This window comes from Ochotona princeps, chromosome 3 (assembly GCF_030435755.1).
Source record: "Ochotona princeps isolate mOchPri1 chromosome 3, mOchPri1.hap1, whole genome shotgun sequence".
NCBI classification, from domain to species: domain Eukaryota; kingdom Metazoa; phylum Chordata; class Mammalia; order Lagomorpha; family Ochotonidae; genus Ochotona; species Ochotona princeps.
The window spans coordinates 14,475,072-14,492,583 of NC_080834.1; the positions used below are offsets into that span (position 1 = coordinate 14,475,072).

Below are 17,512 nucleotides of genomic sequence, written 5' to 3' on the forward strand. Positions count from 1 at the left end.
TAGTTTTCACTGCATGAATCATACATATCTTTTGTTAAAGACCTATTTATTTTTATGATGCTTAAAAATTTTTATTAGTGATGTTTATACAGGGTATGAAGGGTCAAGGATCAGGGGATAGTGGGTGAAACCACTGTTTACACATTTTCTTAATTTTCTTCACTTATGTGGGGGAGAAGCGGATATTAGAGGAATAATCATGACGAGCTTCTCAATTGCCACATTACCCCAGGGACTTGGGAACTACCACCCAATGTCATCCCAAGTTCCCCACTGTTGGGGGGTTCTGTTCATGTGTTTTTGATAGTTCTGAGATGCTGCTGATATCGGCGCTCCATGGATGAGGAAATCTTCCCAAGGTTGTTTGACTGTCATAATCCACCTCCGAGTCTCCACTGGCCCAGAAACTTGCTGTCAAATTTCACAGGGATAATTGATCAATTTGTTCTGCCCTCCATCCTCAGCAAACCAATGGGTGCTGTGGCCTAGCCCAGCCCTGCCTAACACACACTCGGCCCTCATGTACCACAGGGGGAGTTGCAGCCCAGTCAGAGCAACTCCCCAATAACCCCTACAGGATTGGACCCCCAGCTCCGGTTTCTGTGCCTGGCATCATGTGCAGTGGTCTGGTCTGGTCGGCCCCACATCCCATTGCGATCACATATATACATCATTGGGCATTGAAGTCTAACTCAACCCAACCAACTCCACTCTCCAGCCCCCACTCATGCCAGCAGATGCCACTGCCTGTCCAGCCAGGCCCACTCCCAGTCCTGGTTTTCAAGTTCACCAGTGGGAGTTGCAGCCCATCAGAGAGGTGCTCACAACCCCTCCACTGGACCCACTTCCCACCCCGGAAATTGCACTCTCCAGGTAGTTTTGTGGTCTGGCTTGACAGGAGTTGCCCCAGTCCCAGCACTTGCCAGCTGATGATGCAGCAAAGCCCAACCCACCTGCCTTTATTCTGCCTTGTGCCTGTACCAGTGAATACAATCAGCTACCCTGTAGGCGCTGTCCCGCAGCGATGGACTTGGTGCACAGAGCCGATAATAGTGTGAACTCAGACTTTATACACTGAAGGTCATATAGGATAAGGGAGGAGGGATTGAGCTTAGCAACAAAACCCCTGAACTCTCGTTTGGAACTCCTTTTGTCTTGTATATTCCACCAAGTGTTCTCATACACATGCTGTCCACTCAACTGTCCTTATACAAATGATATCCAATCAGGTATAAAAAAGGTAGCCATTCGGTTGTTCTCATGCAAATATTATCCAATCAACTGTAATCCTGTGCTCGCTGACCTTCTAGGGTCACATTGTCCTGCTACACTACCCAAGCCTGGCTCTGCCCCTAACCCAGTTCACATGTAGGCTAACAGGTATTGTAACCTTACCCAGCCTGGTCTGCCCCGAGTTCCAGCTGTCACGCTTCCTGGTTGGAGCAGTGGCCTAGAAGTCCCTACTGCTCCCCTACCAGGTTCAACCCCCAATCCTGGTCTCACAAGTGTTGGTGGGTGCTGCAGCCCAGTCTGGCATAGCCCATGTCACCTTGGCATTTGGTGGCAGGTGCTGCAACCTGGCCTTGCCCAGTCTGCTCCCATTCCAGCTCATGCTGGTTGGAGCTGCCACTCAACCCGGTGCAGTCTGCCCCAGTCCCAGTCTTAAGGTGAACTGGCTGGTGATGCAGCCAGACCCAGCCTGTGCTGCACCCCATCCTGGTTCTCAGATTTGCCAGTGAGTGTTAAGAACTGGCTCAGCCTGGCCTTTCCCCATACCTGAGCCACATGTATTCTGGAAAGTACTGTAACCTGGCCTGCTCTGGGCTGCTCCTTGCTTTGGTTCTTGCGCTCACCTGCAGTGACTGTGCCCCGACACAAGAGTTCCCCAAGGTCCTCTATTGGGTCTCCTCTCAGTGGCAGAGCTTTCACACACTGGTGCGTCCTTGGTCCAGGCTGACTTAGTCCACCTCCAGTCCTGCCAGGAGCAGTAGCCTTGTCCAACTGACTGGTACCCAGTTTGGTTCCTAATGTTGGTTGTTATAACCCAGCCAGTCCTGGTCCATGCTGTGACACAGCTCTCATGTGGCCCAGTGGGAGCATCCAACATGTCCTACACCCACTCTGGCTTTCACGAGCACCAAGGATGCTGGCGTCTAGCCCAGTTTGGCATGACCCAGAGCCTGTTCACGCCCGTGCTGAGGAACACTGCAGCCATGTCTAACCCAAACCACCTCCATTCTGGCTTTCATGCTCAGCAGTGGGAACCACATCCTAGCCGGGACAGCCTCTAAGCTCCCCAGTCAGGCCTGTACCTAGCCCCAGGTCTTGCTCATGCCAGCGGTTGCTTTGACCCAACTCTGCATAGCCCATCCTCTGTCTTGACCTTTGCTATCAGCCTGGTCTGGCCTGCATCCAGTCCCAACTTTTGCTGTCAAATGCTACAGCCTGGCCATACTCAGTCCTCTCCCATCATGATTCATGCAAACCAGCAGGTGTGATAGCCTAACCAGGCTTGCCCTGCTTTCCATCCTGGCTCCTGCAGTTGCCTGTGAGCTAAGGTTGGCCTGGCTCTGCCCAGTCCACCCCTTTCCAAAACCACCCCACATGCGTGCAGGCAGTTGGAACTACTGTGCCCGGTGTGACGATCACCCAGGCCTGAGCCACATGCTCATTAGCAGGAGCAATGTCCAGCCAGGGGAGTTGCTCTAGGTCCCCCACCAGACTCACTCCCAGACCCATAGCTCACCCATGCCAGTGCAGTAGATATTGTGGCCCAGCCTGTTCCACACCATATTCTTGGGTGAGTCTGCAGGTGCTACAGCCTGTGCCCAGCCTCAGTACTCATGAGTGTCAAATGGTTCCATGGTCACGCCTAGCTCAGCTTGTTCCCACCCCTAGATCCAAGCAAACCAGCTGAAATCCCAGATCAATGGGGTGGGTCCACACATCCCCCATAGAATCCCCCATAGCATTACCTGTTCCCTGTCAATGCTCGTTGGCGAGTACTGTGATCTAGTGCTGCCAAGTAGGCCTCCAGCCCCTAGCTTTAGCGTGTCCCGTGAGTGGTATGTGGCACTGGTCAATACTAAATATCCCAGTTCTGCTATCATTCTAGGACTGCTGTGTTGGTCTCAACCTTAAAGGTCCTTGCATTGCTCCCTCAAGATCCTATCACCTCAAGATCCTATCACCAGGTGCCAAAGGCACTGGGTGAAGCCCATGGGCCACCCAGCCTGAGCCCTGCCACCTGGGAGCTCAGAGCCAGGGCTAGTCGGCCCCTTCTGGCTCTGAGCAGCCAGCAGGCCAATAGATTTAGGCTTCCCTCCAGTATAAATAAAAGCTAGGTTGGGCTTCCACTGATGAGCATGAGAGCTGGGACTAGGGCGTGGGCCAGGCTAGACAAGGCTGCCATGCCAACCGGTATGCATGAGAGCCTGAATGGATGCGGGCTTGTTGGGTTAAGCTGTAGCACCCATGTGCTAGGACTAGGAGTAAGTCATGTCAGGCTGGACTGAAGTACCCCTGGCAAGTGGAAAATATGGGACTTAGAGCAGGCCTAGGAGGGTAACTGCGGGCACTTCCCTCCTAGGCAGCTCCTACGGATAAGCACAACAGCCAGAACTGGGCTGGGCTGGACAGGGGAGCAGTAATTGCTCGTATATGGAGGCGGGGGGACAGGTCTTAGGGCAGGGTGGGCTGAGCTAAGCTGCAGTATCCATGGATGTGAGTCAGATGGGACGTGGGATAGTCCAGGCTAGGTCTCAGCACATGCTGGCAATGCAAAAACTGGGTCTTGGTGCGGGCCTGGTGGGGATATTGAGGGTTACCCCAACTAGGCTGGGGCACCCAATGGTGTGTGAGAGGACCAGGACTGTGGTGGTCTGGGCTGGGATACGCCACAGCACCTATCAGGTCATGTGAAAGATGGGACTGGGGGCAGCACTGACCAGGCAGTTGCATCCACTGTGTGGGAAGTCATGCAGTTGAGACAGAAGGCACTAGAATGAGCACAGGCATGGCTGCCGGGTAGCCAGACTAGGGGGAGTTTCTGGCTGCGTGGCAAGTTCCAGGAGAATGTCTCTCTAATCACCTCATTGCTGCCTCACCGCATTGTATGGACACTTGATCACCTCTCCGATATTTCATGGAATTCTCCTGAGGGTGGTGGTGGTTTTTTTGTAAATGTGAAATGATTTCTGTAACGGACCTGGTTTTATCAATCATAGTAAAAGGGTCTTTAGCAACTTAAGACAATGACACACAATTAAAAGCATACAATAGTACAATTGAGTCCATACTGTTCCCCAATGTTGTCTTATGTGCCCACCTTTGTACTGGAACTTGCGCTGAGATGCGTGATGTTCTCCTTAAGAAACAACTTGATAATATCTTAGAACAGATGGCAATCAAGAAGGTACACAAAGAGTTTGTTTACCATGCAGCCTCAAACTGCTACAACACATGGAATGATGTAGTCACCTTGCCTTTCTACCACGTAAAGCAAAAAGTATGTGGGGCACCTTCTAAAATGAAGATAATGTGATGATCCCCTACAGGAAAATGGTTGAAACTTTTACTTTATCCTGGCACTTAAATTTAGGGAAAGAAAATAGTTCAAAAATATAAAACAGAGGTTTCTTATGAAGGCAATTCATTCATAAGGCCCTCTGTTGAGCTGCCCTGATCCTTCTCACTGCCCTTTAACAAAAGAATAAAAAACAATTGAATCAGTGCTAGGTGAAGGTGATGGTAGTTAGTGTATGATTAATTATAAGATTGAACAAAAATCTAGGACACATTCCTTTATAAATTTCTTTATAAGCTTTCTAATTTTGTAATCTTGATTTTTAAAGCAGTATTAGTATAGATTTACTGAAAATTGAATTTGGATGTAATTTAACCAAGTGTCACTATGTAACTGCATGTGCTGCCAACTGTGGAGTTCCTGGCTTCAGCCGGGTGCCTGCAGGTCTGAAGGAGTAATGATTTGCTAAAAATGTGTTCTTTGAAGCAAACTGAGAATAACGTTTTTTAGGATTTCTTCTGTATTCTCTTAACCATGAAGTAAATATGAAATAATTGGATGCTGTTAAATAGCTTGTGATGATTTCTGTGTAAATAAAGAAAGCAATTTTCTGAGTTGTCCATTATGAGCATCACGCTATAGTGGTCCACGTCTCTTCTTTCCTGCCAATTCTCACACCCTTCCTGAGCTCCGACCTTGGCTGGAGCTGGTCCCCAGCACACTGGTATGTGAATTGACTGCTGCAAGTGACAGAACCCGACCCTGCATTGGCTAGCACACACGAGTCAAGTCTGAGGTCTCTCCAGGTGAGGTTTCTCAGGGGACTCCCCATTCAGATCACTGGACTCAAAATCACAGGGAAAATCACTATATGCACGGTCTGACCCTGGAGTGAATGTGTTGGGACTGGGCCTCCTCAGTTGCTGATGCCTGTGTAGCGGACAGCATGCCCAGGTGCACACGAGGTACACAACAGTTAGCTCATCTAGACCAGCAGAGGATGTTGAGTGCCTCGTCACAGGATGGAAAGCAGAACAAGTTGGTTAATTTTCCTGGCCAAGCTTTTTGCAACATGTTCATTGGCTTGCGGTAGCACTAAGGTGGACTTGGTCAGCCAATAGACTCTGGAAATTTTCTCAATCCTGGTGCAACAAAGCCAGCAGCATCTTGGAACCACCCAAACCACTCAAGTCACACCCTTGAAACACTCTTTCCCACATCAGGGTGTCCAGGACGTTATCAAGGACCCCAGCCACTGTGCTGATGCTGTCTGACAGCAAGGAGCAGTCCCTCTCCATTCCCCACAGTGGACACAGGAGAAAAAACACTGAAACATCTGTCCCATCCACCTTCCTCCCTACCTCAACCTTCCCTACCCTAGTCAGAGACCCGTATGGGTATGCTTTCCTCTCAACGATGCAAATAATATTAACAAATAAAATCAAAAATTAAAAATTATTAAAATTACACAAAAATAAATCCATCATTTGTTTTCATTCTCCACAAGCTTTCAAAGTACCTTCACATTAAAGGAAATGGAAAAAGAGTTAAAACGATACACCAGAGAGATCCAAGATAGTTAAATAAAAAAAAGGAATGCTAGCAGGCCCAATGCAATGGCTCAATGGCTCAGTCCTCACCTTGTAAGCACTTGGATCCCATACAGGCACCAGCTCGTGTCTCAGCTTCCTCACTTCCCTTCCAGCTCCCTGCTTGTGGCAGGGAAGGCAGTGGAGGATGGCCCAAGGCCTTGAAACCCTGCACTTATGTGGGAGACCCAGAAGAAGCACCTGGCTCCTGGCTTCAGTTCAGCTCAGCTCCAGCATTGCAGCACTTGGGGAGTGAACCAGTGGATGAAAAGATCTCTCTCTCTCCTCTCTGTAAACGTCTTTCCAATAAAAATAAATAAATCTTACCAAAAAAATAGAATGCTAGAGTTGGCAGGAAATATTTTCAAGTCACATATCTGACAAAGAGCTAATAACCAGAATATGCAAAGAACTTTCAATACCAATAGGTGGAAAGTATACAATCTGGGCCCGGCGGCGTGGCCTAGCGGCTAAAGTCCTCGCCTTGAACACCCCGGGATCCCATATGGGCACCGGTTCTAATCCCGGCAGCTCCACTTCCCATCCAGCTCCCTGCTTGTGGCCTGGGAGGGCAGTTGAGGACGGCCCAATGCATTGGGACACTGCACCCGCGTGGGAGACCCAGAAGAGGTTCCTGGTTCCTGGCTTCGAATTGGCGCGCACCGGCCCGTTGCGGCTCACTTGGGGAGTGAAACATCGGACGGAAGATCTTCCTCTCTGTCTCTCCTCCTCTGTGTATATCTGGCTGTAATAAAATGAATAAATCTTAAAAAAAAAAAAAGGAAAGTATACAATCCAAGCAGAACATGAGTAAAAATGTGAATAGATTATTCACAGAAGAGGATATGTTTTTGTGTGTATAACAAACACATGACAACATTAGTCAACAGAGAAATACAAATTAAGACAAAACAAAATATCACTTTACACCTTCAAAAATGACTAAAGGATTTTGCAAGGATATTGATTCGTCCATGGACTGGCAAGAATGTAAAATGGTGCGGCCATTCTGGAAAAAGTGTGGAAAGTTCCTTCTGAAAGTAAATAAGCAACACAGGACTGAGAAATTGAACTCTTGAGCATTTATATCATGCAAAAATTTGTACCTGTATGCTTATAATAACTTATTTATAGAAGACAAAAACTGGAAACAAATGTTTTTTTTTTAGAAAAGTTTATTTATTTGAAATGAAGTGAGAAAGAGGGGTTGCATAAAAGTTTGAAATCCATGTATTAAGGGGATCTTCCAAGATTTAGGGAGAAAATGAATGTTACAAAAAACTATACACAGATTCCATTTTTAAAAGAAAAATAACTTGCCTCAATTTCATTTTCCATGAACTTTCTAAAGTACTTTCATAGGCAAAATACACCCTGGGAATATAATTAACAAAAATCTGACTCTACTTCTTAAAAAACTCTAAGAAACAATAGTGGCAGTGTCTATACAATATGACTTGGCACTACTTGCAACAAGTAAATCATGATTCAAAAGTATAGCATATGTGTGTAAACTATGATAAAACCTCAAACAACCAATTTCAAAGAGATTGACCTGTTTCTAGTGACTGAAACTGCTCCGGAAAACATAAACATGAACATGAACTGTGATTATAATCTTGGACTATCTTAGATTGCCTGATGCACAAAGCAAAACTATTTTTGGATCTATCATCCAAATTTGAATGGATGCACATTAAACGATATAAGTATATGAAAATGGATTTGCTAAGTCTGAGGTTGTGCCATGGTGCCAAAGGAGACTGTTATTATTCCTGGAAGGGTCATTATTATCTGTGAATTCCTGAAGGACAGCTGGCATCTCCACCTTTACAACTCTCCTAGATAGTTCATGATGTGTGCTCTTTCCCTTTTAAGTTTTAATTTTATACCCTTTCCTTGCAATTAATTGTAACTGCAAGTATAACCACATTCAGTGAATTCTGAGTCTCTTCAGCAAACTACACTGGTCAGGGTGATCTTGGGATCCCTAATTCTGTAGCTCACACCAGAACACTGGCCACATGGGCTCATTAAATTACCCTATTATAATATATTTTTCATAATAAAATTTCTTATATTTGAGGTCAATTTAAACATGATATTGTGATTAGAGGTTTTCTTTCCGATACAAATGATCTTAGTTGGGGCCTGGTTAATGCTCTGTCTTCCAACACCGACATTCCATATGGGTGCTGGTTCTAGTCCAGGCTGTTGCCCTTCCAACCTACCTCCCTGCGAATGGCTCGGAAAGCAACAGAAGATGGCTCAAGTCTTTAGGCTCCTTCACCCACGTGGGAGACCAGGAGGCTCCTGGCTCCTGACTGGCTTAGCTGCAGCGTCTGCAGCCATTTGGGGAGTGAACCAGCAGGTAGAAGGCCTCTTTCTCTCCTTCTCTTTGTAAATCTGCCTGTCAAATATAAATAAACAAATCCTTTAAAATACTTAAAAATATTAGTGTATGAGAATCACTGTGACATTTTATTCTCAAAGGGTACCCAAGTCCAAATAACGTGTATGAGAGAAGGACATCATACACAGAGGATGACAAATTGGTCTAGACAGACGCTAGGACTTTAGGGCCAGCTGTGGTACAGTGGATTCTTCCACTGCTGGGAATGCCCTCACTCCATTGGGGAACTGATCTGGGTCCCAGCTTCTCCTGAGTTAGTGACCCTTTGGCTTTTTTCAAACATGAAGTGAGCAGTGAGGAACAGCAGAACTGATGGTTTATACGCATGTAAACATGTTGGAGAGTTTCAACACCCTTTAGCCCAGAACGAAGAAACAGGTAGAGCGCTACCACTGCCCACGGCGACAGCAGTAGCACTTAGTGGTGTGATTTGTGTTAGAGCCCAAACCTGCGCTGAACTAGAGGGCTGTCCTGCTAGCCCTGGCATGTCTTTCTCTGCTCGCATCCACCCTATTTCCTGGCCTGAAGTGCTTCACCTCCTCTTCCCTGACACTCTAAGCTAATGCAAGTCCTACTAATAAGGCCCCTTCTTTTCAAATGTGATATGCTAGCAACTTCTTTGACCCCTCAGAAGCCTCAATTTTCTTGTAAAGGGTCCAACCTACTATCTGCTGGTAGGAAGATTTTATTGAAGAAATGTCATTAATGATCATTTCAGTATCTTCTCTCTCAATCTGCCTTAAGATGTACCCCCCTTTGAGAAGTAATTTTTCTCAAAATATTTGATTAAAAATTCCTCTGAATATCTGAACGAATATTGTGGTGCTGGATAGAAGTTCATATATCAGTATAATACTGCTGCCCTTCCCACCCAGCTGCCTGCCTGTGGCCTGGGAAAGGAGTGCAGGACGGCCCAAGGCCTGGGACCCTGCACCTGTGTGGGAGACCAAGAAGCTCTTGGCTCCAGATCCGCTCAGCTCTGGCCATTGTGGCCATTTAGGGAGTGAACCAGTGGATAGAAGCTCTTTCTCTCTGTATTTCATTTTCTGTATATTCTGACTTTCCAATAAAAATAGATTTAAAAATAATTAAATGTGCTATTTTTAATTTTTTAGTAGTAAGTGCTACTTTTTGAAAAGGATGCTAATGGTGTGTGGTATGGTAGTCTAGTGGCAAAATTCTCACCTTGCATGCACCAGGATCCCATATGGGTGCCAGTTTGTTTCCCAGCTGCTTCACTTGCTTGAGGCCTTGGGAAAGCAGCAGAGGACGGCCCAAAGCCTAGGGACCCTGCACCTGTGTGGGAGACCTAGAAGAAGCTCCTGGCTCCTGGCTTCAGATCGACTTGGATCTGGCCACTGCGGCTACTTGGGGAGTAAATCAATAGAAGATCTTTCTGTTTCTCCTCCTTTCTATAAAAATACGACTTTCCAATAAAAATAAATAAATCTTAAAAAGTATAGGAAACTATTGAGGCAGAAATTGTGGCACAGTCAATCAAACTGCTGCCTGTAGTAGTGGCATTCCATGTGGGTGCCATGTCAAGTCCTGGCTGCTCCACTCTTTATACAGCTGTCTGATAATGCACACGGGAAAGCAGTAAAAGAGGACCCAAGAGTTTGGGTTCCTAAGCCTCATGGAGACCAGGAAGAAACCCTTGTCTGCTGGCTCAGCCTGGCCCAACCCTGGCTCTTATGTCTAACTGGGGACTGAACTAGCAAATGGAAGACATCTATCTTTCTCACTTTCTTCTGTAACTATGTCTTCCAAATAAATGCCTTTTTTTTTAAAAAAGGAAACTATTATTTTGCTTCCTGCAGAATATTCTTTTGCACTTACAGAATTTACTTCATTTTAAGATTTATTTATTTTTTATTACAAAGTCAGATATACAGAGAGGAGGAGAGACAGAGAGGAAGATCTTCCGTCCAATGATTCACTCCCCAAGTGACCACAACGGCCGGTGCTGTGCTGATCCCAAGCCCCCAAGCGGGGAACCAGGAACCTCCTCCAGGTCTCCCACGTGGGTGCAGGGTCCCAAATCTTTGGGCCATCCTTGACAGCTTTCCCAGGCCACAAGCAGGGAGGTGGGGATGCCGGGATTAGAACCAGCGCCCATATGGGATCTTGGCGCGTTCAAGGCGAGGACTTAAGCCGCTAGGCCATCGTGCCGGGCCCGACTTTACTTCCTTTAAAAATCATGCTCTCAACTTTATATGAACTACAAAAATTAATACTGCTGATTTTCAACATGATACATTTGGGTACAATTTTTCATAAACTATGTTCTGTAAAACATCTATTTCCCTTTCTCACAATTAAACAAATCTCCCTAGGTAATCTTTATAATCCAATGGAGAAATAAAAGTTTGTAGGAACTGCAAGGATAGAGCATCCATACTATGCAATAATCTGCCCTGATACAGGGCCTGCTTCCACAGAACAGAATTCTGGAAGAAAAAAAAAATAGCTGTCCTTGTCCATTCTACCCTGTTAACACATTATAGGAGGAAAATGAAGATTCTCATAGCAACACTGACTGGAAAGGGCCCTGTCTTTGACTACATTACAGTCTACCATGGTCAGATCATACAGTGACCAGCTGAAGTGGGACAAACATGATCTACAACAGATCTTAAATCCTCTAGAAAAATGAAGCTAATTTAAATAGCCTTGCTATGTACCAAACACAGTAGTTATAAAATGTTACAGCAGTTATAATGGTTATAATATAAAATAAAAGCACCTTCTGTTGCCAGAATGCATCCAACAAGACAAGCTAGAGTGGCAGATGCAAGGCTGGGAACCTGGTAAGAGGCTCCAGGGAGAGCAGGCGAAGGGCCCCTCGCCCACCGTGCACCCTGGAAAGGTTTTTGCATTTCCCTTGATAAAGGGCAGGCATCTGTGTTCTGTCTAGTCAGCTAATCTGGGCCAGACAGTCCTGCTTCTCAGTTCCCCATTTCAGTAGCGCTTGTTAGCTTTCTTTGAACTCCCTGCTTACTGACACAACCTAAGTCTAAGTTGTGTTTGAACTATTGTTTTGTTAAATGTGTATAAACTGGAACCCTGGAAATAAACTTTGTCAGTTGCCCAAGAGAGCACTGTCCCCCCATTTCTTTTGGGCCATTCTCCCCAGGGACCTGACAGGGAAACTTGCACCTTCCCTTCTATAACTAAAATGGTTTTCATTACGTATATTAACCTTGGTTATAATGACTTTATGTTGTTCCTTCTCTAAAACTAAGGTAAAATATATTTACAAAACTTGCATGGAATGTTTCCAATCATCATTTCTTTTTCATTTTTTTTTTTTTTTAATTTGAAAGGCACAGTGGTAGAGAGATAAGAGGGGAGGATGGGGACAGAGAAAGAGAAAAAAAAATAACTTCTATTCATTAGTTTACTATCCAAATGGCCCCCAAAGCCAATCTGGGCCTGGCGAGAGCAGCAGCCAGGGATTCCATCCTGGCCCATGTGGGAGGCAGGGCCCAAGCACTCCTACTTTCTCAGGCACATCAAGGAGAGGGATCAAAGGCAGAACACCAGACTTGAACCTCTACTCACAACCACTGTGCCACACGAAGGCTGCATCACAAGTGGCTAAAGCCGCTGCATCACAATGCATTGTCGCTTTACTTATTCAACTGCTTCAAAAACCATAATCCTCCAAAATACAAACACCAATACAGCCATCTTTTAGACTGGATAATAATCTCAGCCACTTAAAGTGAAACAAATATATTTTTCTGGGTTTTTGCTAACAAGGCAAAATTAAAATGTTTAACGACTAGGATTTATCTTCTTTGGAATACAGTTAATCTGTAAGTCTCTATTACCAGGAATATCTTAAGTATTCTAATTCTTTCAATGTTAATACTACAAAGGCAGTAATCTTCCATTTTTCATCACAGATTTCTTTCAATAGCAATTTGAAACTCTCAGATTTGTGGTGCAATTTCTAATACAACTTATGTTCAATGCCATGGTTTTTATATTTCTAAGGATTACAGCCCTTCAGGAATTGCAAACAATTCAGGGGTGTTAAAAACACAACAATATTTGTTTAGGATAAAAATCCTTGCAATAGAGGGATAAAAACCAAAAATAGTATTAGATTGTAGGTCTAGATCTAAAAAGTTTAACATAAAAGAATTCTAGAAAAATCTACCGGAGGTCAAGCCTTGTGATTCATCAGCAAAACTAAAGCATTGACAGTGGGGGAAGTTTTTGAGTGGGGGCTAGGCTAATCTAGTAAGAACTTTTCAGACTCATGCATACATGCTAACAACGTGCATATGAAGATACTGATGTAAAAAGATTTATGTTCAGTCTAATATGAGCCAGTAGACACACAATGCATTAATGGGAGTAGTTAATATCCATATCTGAAGGCACATTTATCAGGATTAAAAAAAAAACGAGAAAAATAAATAGCACAGTTTTCTGGTATTGCTGATTTCCAAGCAAGAGATTTTTATTTTTAAAGATTTATTTATTTTTATTAAAAAGGCAGATTTAAAGAGAGAAGAGACAGAGAGGAAGAACTTCCATCCACTGGTTCACTCCCCAAGTAGCCACAATGGCCAGAACAGAGCCAATCTGAAAGCCAGGAGCCAGAAGCTTCTTCCAGGTCTTCCACACAGGTACAGGGGCCTCAAACAGGGAGCTGGAAGGGAAGTGGAGCAGCCAGGACATGAATCGGTGCCCATATGAGATCCTATTGTGTGCAAGGTGAGAGGACTTTAGCCACAAGGCTACCATGCCAGGCCCTCTTTTTTTTTTAAGAAATGATTTTTAAATGCCATTGGTGATCGACATGTGCAGCAGTCATGCACAGCTCTTAAACCCTTTTGACACATCTTCTAAATGTGCCCGAATTACCCACGATTTCAATGCAAGATACTTTCTCAATTTCTTAATTAATTTCTAGAAAAAAATGCAACTAACAGCTTAAAACTTCATGTCGTTATAGGCTGGTGCTGTGGCACAGCAAATAAACCTATCACTTGTAATATTGGCATCACAACATTACACAGGTTCAAGTCCCAGTTCATTTATTTCCCATCCAACTTCTGGTAATGGCCTGGGAGAAGAAGCCAAAAAAAAAAAAAAAAAGTCCAAATACTTGGGCTCCTGCCACCCAGCCGGAGAACTTTAAGCTCCTGCCTTCTGTCGCCATCTGGGAAGTGAACCAGAAGATGGAAAATGTTTCTGAAACTCTGAATTTCAAATAAATAAATAAATACTTACTTACAAAAAAAAAAGCATGTCATTAAAGATGTATAGGTTTGAAATTATTTAAAAGTATTTGATTTGTAAAAATGATATTAAAAGATTATAACAATCTAACCTTAATAAAAATTAAAAATCAAAATACATTTTACAAATGAGAAGGCAGTGGGTATTTCTTTATTCAAGTAAACATTTTGAGTATAATACATGATAATGGAAAACCATGTAACGAAGGACTGTGGGCTGCGGCTTGGTGTCGCTGTCTTGTGGACGGAGTTTTCCCAGGTGTCTTCGGGTCTGACAGAGGTGCCCGACACAGCTTTCCCATGGCAGTGCAGGAATTCCAGAGGCCATGGCCATCCTGTGCGCCATTTTCTCCCACCCATTTTATCCTCCATTATTTACAAAAACCCCACTCTAAAATTCAACCTATGTTACATAAGAAAATCAGAAATTAGTATGTGTTTTCCCACAAAGACGAAATTAAATTTATAACTTAATCCTTTTCTGGTTTATGTAATTTCAAGATGGGGTACTGTGTCATATGAAATATGCAGAGAACCTGATCACTGATGTATCTAATGTTGAAAATTGCCGTCGTACTCAAAAGTTTAACTTTCCTGGAATGGAAATTGTTTCCTGGAAACTACAGTTTGCGATCCGAAGGCTGTGTTGTAATAAATGGAAATATGGTGCTTGATTTGGCAGAAAGCAAACATGAGATCTTTTTCACTAATAAAGTGCTTACTTAAGAAATGTCCCTCCAGCATATGGTTTAATTTTTTCAAAGACACAAAACACCTTTTCCTTTTTTTAAAATAGTCATTTTAGAACAATGGTATTACCAATCTTCCTCAGGAAAAAAAAAACTACTGGCAGAATATCTTTAATCTTTATTTTCAAATTATTGCCACGAACATACATATAACACTAAATTTGATCCCCTTTTTAGCTGCTTGTGTGCCATGAAGCACTCATGACAAAACCCACATGTAAGCTGTGGAATAAAAGTTAACAAAGAGTCAAAATATCTTCCAAAACAGAGGGCTGAGAAGGGGAATCAATAAATTAGAAATCACAGCTTTCATTTTATAAAAAATAGTTTGATAATCTTCTTATAAATCTTTAATGCCTAAAAAAGCAGGAAATACATTTAAAATATTTCTTTAAACACAAGTGCATTTGTACAACCTGGTCATGGTCAGAAAAATAACTAAAATGACGTTTTGTTAGTCTATATTGCCTGCTCAGCAAATCTCACATAAAATTGAACCAATTTATAAATCAAAGTAAAGTTTGACTGTCAGTAAGGTCAGACTATGTGTAGTTAGCACTGAATATCAAGTACCCTTCCATGTAATATGTAGTACTCAATTTATACATACAACTGAATGAGAGGAGCTGGTAACAATACTTGACTGCATGGTTACTGTCCATGACTACTGTAGTGCAGCTTAAAATGTGCTTTGGTTATTAAATTTAAAAGGAAGAACTCAAATAACAAGTCCGGAAAAGTTGCTTTAGAATCAATTTTCGGACCTTAAGTAAACTTCAAATACATTGACAAGGCAAGGGGAAATAGAATCAGATGTACAGAGAGGTCTCTATTTTTCAAACATTTGGCATTTTATAGTAATAATTTCTTTTTCAAATATTTTACAATTCTGTGCACTGATTATCATTGCTCTCTGACTTAAACTACAGTTACCTTTCTAGAATGTCCTGTAGTGCATGCATTAACTGCTTCTTCTGCACTTCCATGCAGACGGTCCTTCATCCTGTAGCTTTTTAAACTTTGGACCAAGAAAGAACCACCAAGCAAATCCAATAAAAACGCAAATAATGGATTCCACATAATAACCATCCAGTGCTGTAACACATGAGCCACCAAGTTTTTTGCAAAGCTGTAAAAATGAAATTATTTCACAATTTTAAAATGCAAGTATTCAGCAAGTAACATAGTTCTTTCTACTTTGCAATTTAAACAATTAATGTTGTTGCCAATTTTTAAAAATTGTTTTTGTGTTTTACTAATTTTTCATGAGAAAACATGTTAGTGTACCTTATTCCCTCTAATGCTACCAACAAGGATTAAAGAATTTCAGGGCTGTTGTGGCAGTGCAGTGGAATAAGCTTCTCACTGCAGTGCCAGCATCCCATATAGGTGCCAGTTAAGCTTTAGCTGCTCCACTTCCAATTCGACTCCTTGTTTATGATCCAGAAAAGGAACAGAGGCTGTCTGGCTTAAGTCTCTGTGCCCCTGCACCCATCTGGGAGACCCAAAAGAAGCTTCTGGCTCCTGGTGTTGGACTGGTTCAGCTCTGGCCATTGCAGTCATTTGAGGACTAAGTCAGCAGATGGAAGATCTTTCTCTGTCTCTCCTTCTTTCACTATAACTTTGCCTCTCCAATAAAAATAATAAAGAAATGTGTAAAAAAAGATTTTTCACTTCTTATAACAATATTGATTTTCAAGATGCAACTTTTCATATTTGAAAGCGTAAAGAAATTGCCAATGAACTTTACAACCAGATCTAGAAGTGAACTAATGCTACCTTGAAATAATTTACCAACAAACACTCACCATTCAATCTTAACTGAAATATAAAAACTAGTGGAATTTTTTCTTTCCTAACATTATAAAACCTAGCTATTAACTGGGCATGTTTTCAATGCCAACCTTGTGAGACAGTGATGCTCAAAGTGAGGAAAAGAGAGTAGCCTTCCTTTCCTTACAAGTGTATTTAAATGAGCCAGTCTTCCTGATATTAATGCATTATAACCCTCAGGACTTTTTAAAAAGATACAGTACTGCTGGAGGCAAAATGACAACATTAGTTTTATGTTATCTAAAATGACAACACTCACCTCGACAGCATCTGCTGTTCCACAGTTCTGGTTCGATGCGCCCACACACTCTTTCACTGTGAGGGGATCCACCAGCCAAAGAGCTACTGTCGCAGGCCAGTTTCCTCCCAGATTGGACACGGTATTTAAAAGAGTCATGTATGTGCCTCCAATAAGTGGATCACTAACCTTGGCATTGAAAGCCATTATAGAAACATACATGCTGTACAATGTGACCTACAGGGAAAATGTAAAACATCTTTAGTATGATTAGACTTAAAAAGCTATGGTCTAAATTAAGAATATCATAAGTTAAGAACATGAAATTAATTTTTATGATCTCCACTGTACTTGGTTCAACAGCCATTTAATGGCCATTATGGTAAGGCAGATTTCTTCTGCTGCCTTTCATATAAAAAGCAACTTTTTTTTTTTTTTTAAAGAAGAAAGAATGGAATAATTGGGCCTGGTGTGATGGCTCAGTGGCTAAATCCTCACTTTGCACGTGCCAGGATCTCGTGTGGGTACCCGTTCATGTCCCGGCAGCTCCACTTCCCCTCCAGCTCCCTGCTTGTGGCATGGGAAAGCAGCAAAAGACAGCACAAAGCCTCGGGAGAGACCCTAAGTGAGAGACCCGGAAGAAATTCCTGGCTTTGGATTGGCTCAGCTCCGGCCATTGCACCCACGTGGGGAATGAACCAGCAGATGGAAGATCTTTCTGTGTCTCCCTTCTCTCTGCAAATCTGCCTTTCAAATAAAAATATATAAACTGAAAAAGAAAGAAAGATGAATAAAAAACAGTCCCTCTGCACTGCTGAAGAATTTTTTTTAGCCTGGGAAAACAGGGAACAGGCAATTCTGATGAACTGCATTAAGTATTATAAATAGAAGTACACACACAGTGCCA

The 17,512-nt window shown here is 43.1% G+C and overlaps 1 protein-coding gene across 5 annotated transcripts in view; it reads right to left on the minus strand.

The window, feature by feature from the left end:
* SLC33A1 (solute carrier family 33 member 1) overlaps window positions 1–17,512 on the minus strand; it is a 53,058-nt gene that overhangs the window by 23,105 nt on the left and 12,441 nt on the right. For 3 of the 5 annotated variants that reach the window (XM_058661475.1, XM_058661472.1, XM_058661476.1), the window contains 2 exons: window positions 16,627–16,842; window positions 14,406–15,663 (listed from right to left, as the gene is read on the minus strand). In XM_058661475.1, the coding sequence (XP_058517458.1) occupies window positions 15,496–15,663; window positions 16,627–16,842 (384 nt within the window). In that variant the 3' untranslated portion in view covers window positions 14,406–15,495. Of the gene's footprint in view, window positions 1–14,172; window positions 14,189–14,405; window positions 15,664–16,626; window positions 16,843–17,512 lie in introns of those variants that run through there. The other 2 variants (XM_058661474.1, XM_058661473.1) reach the window with 2 other exon arrangements.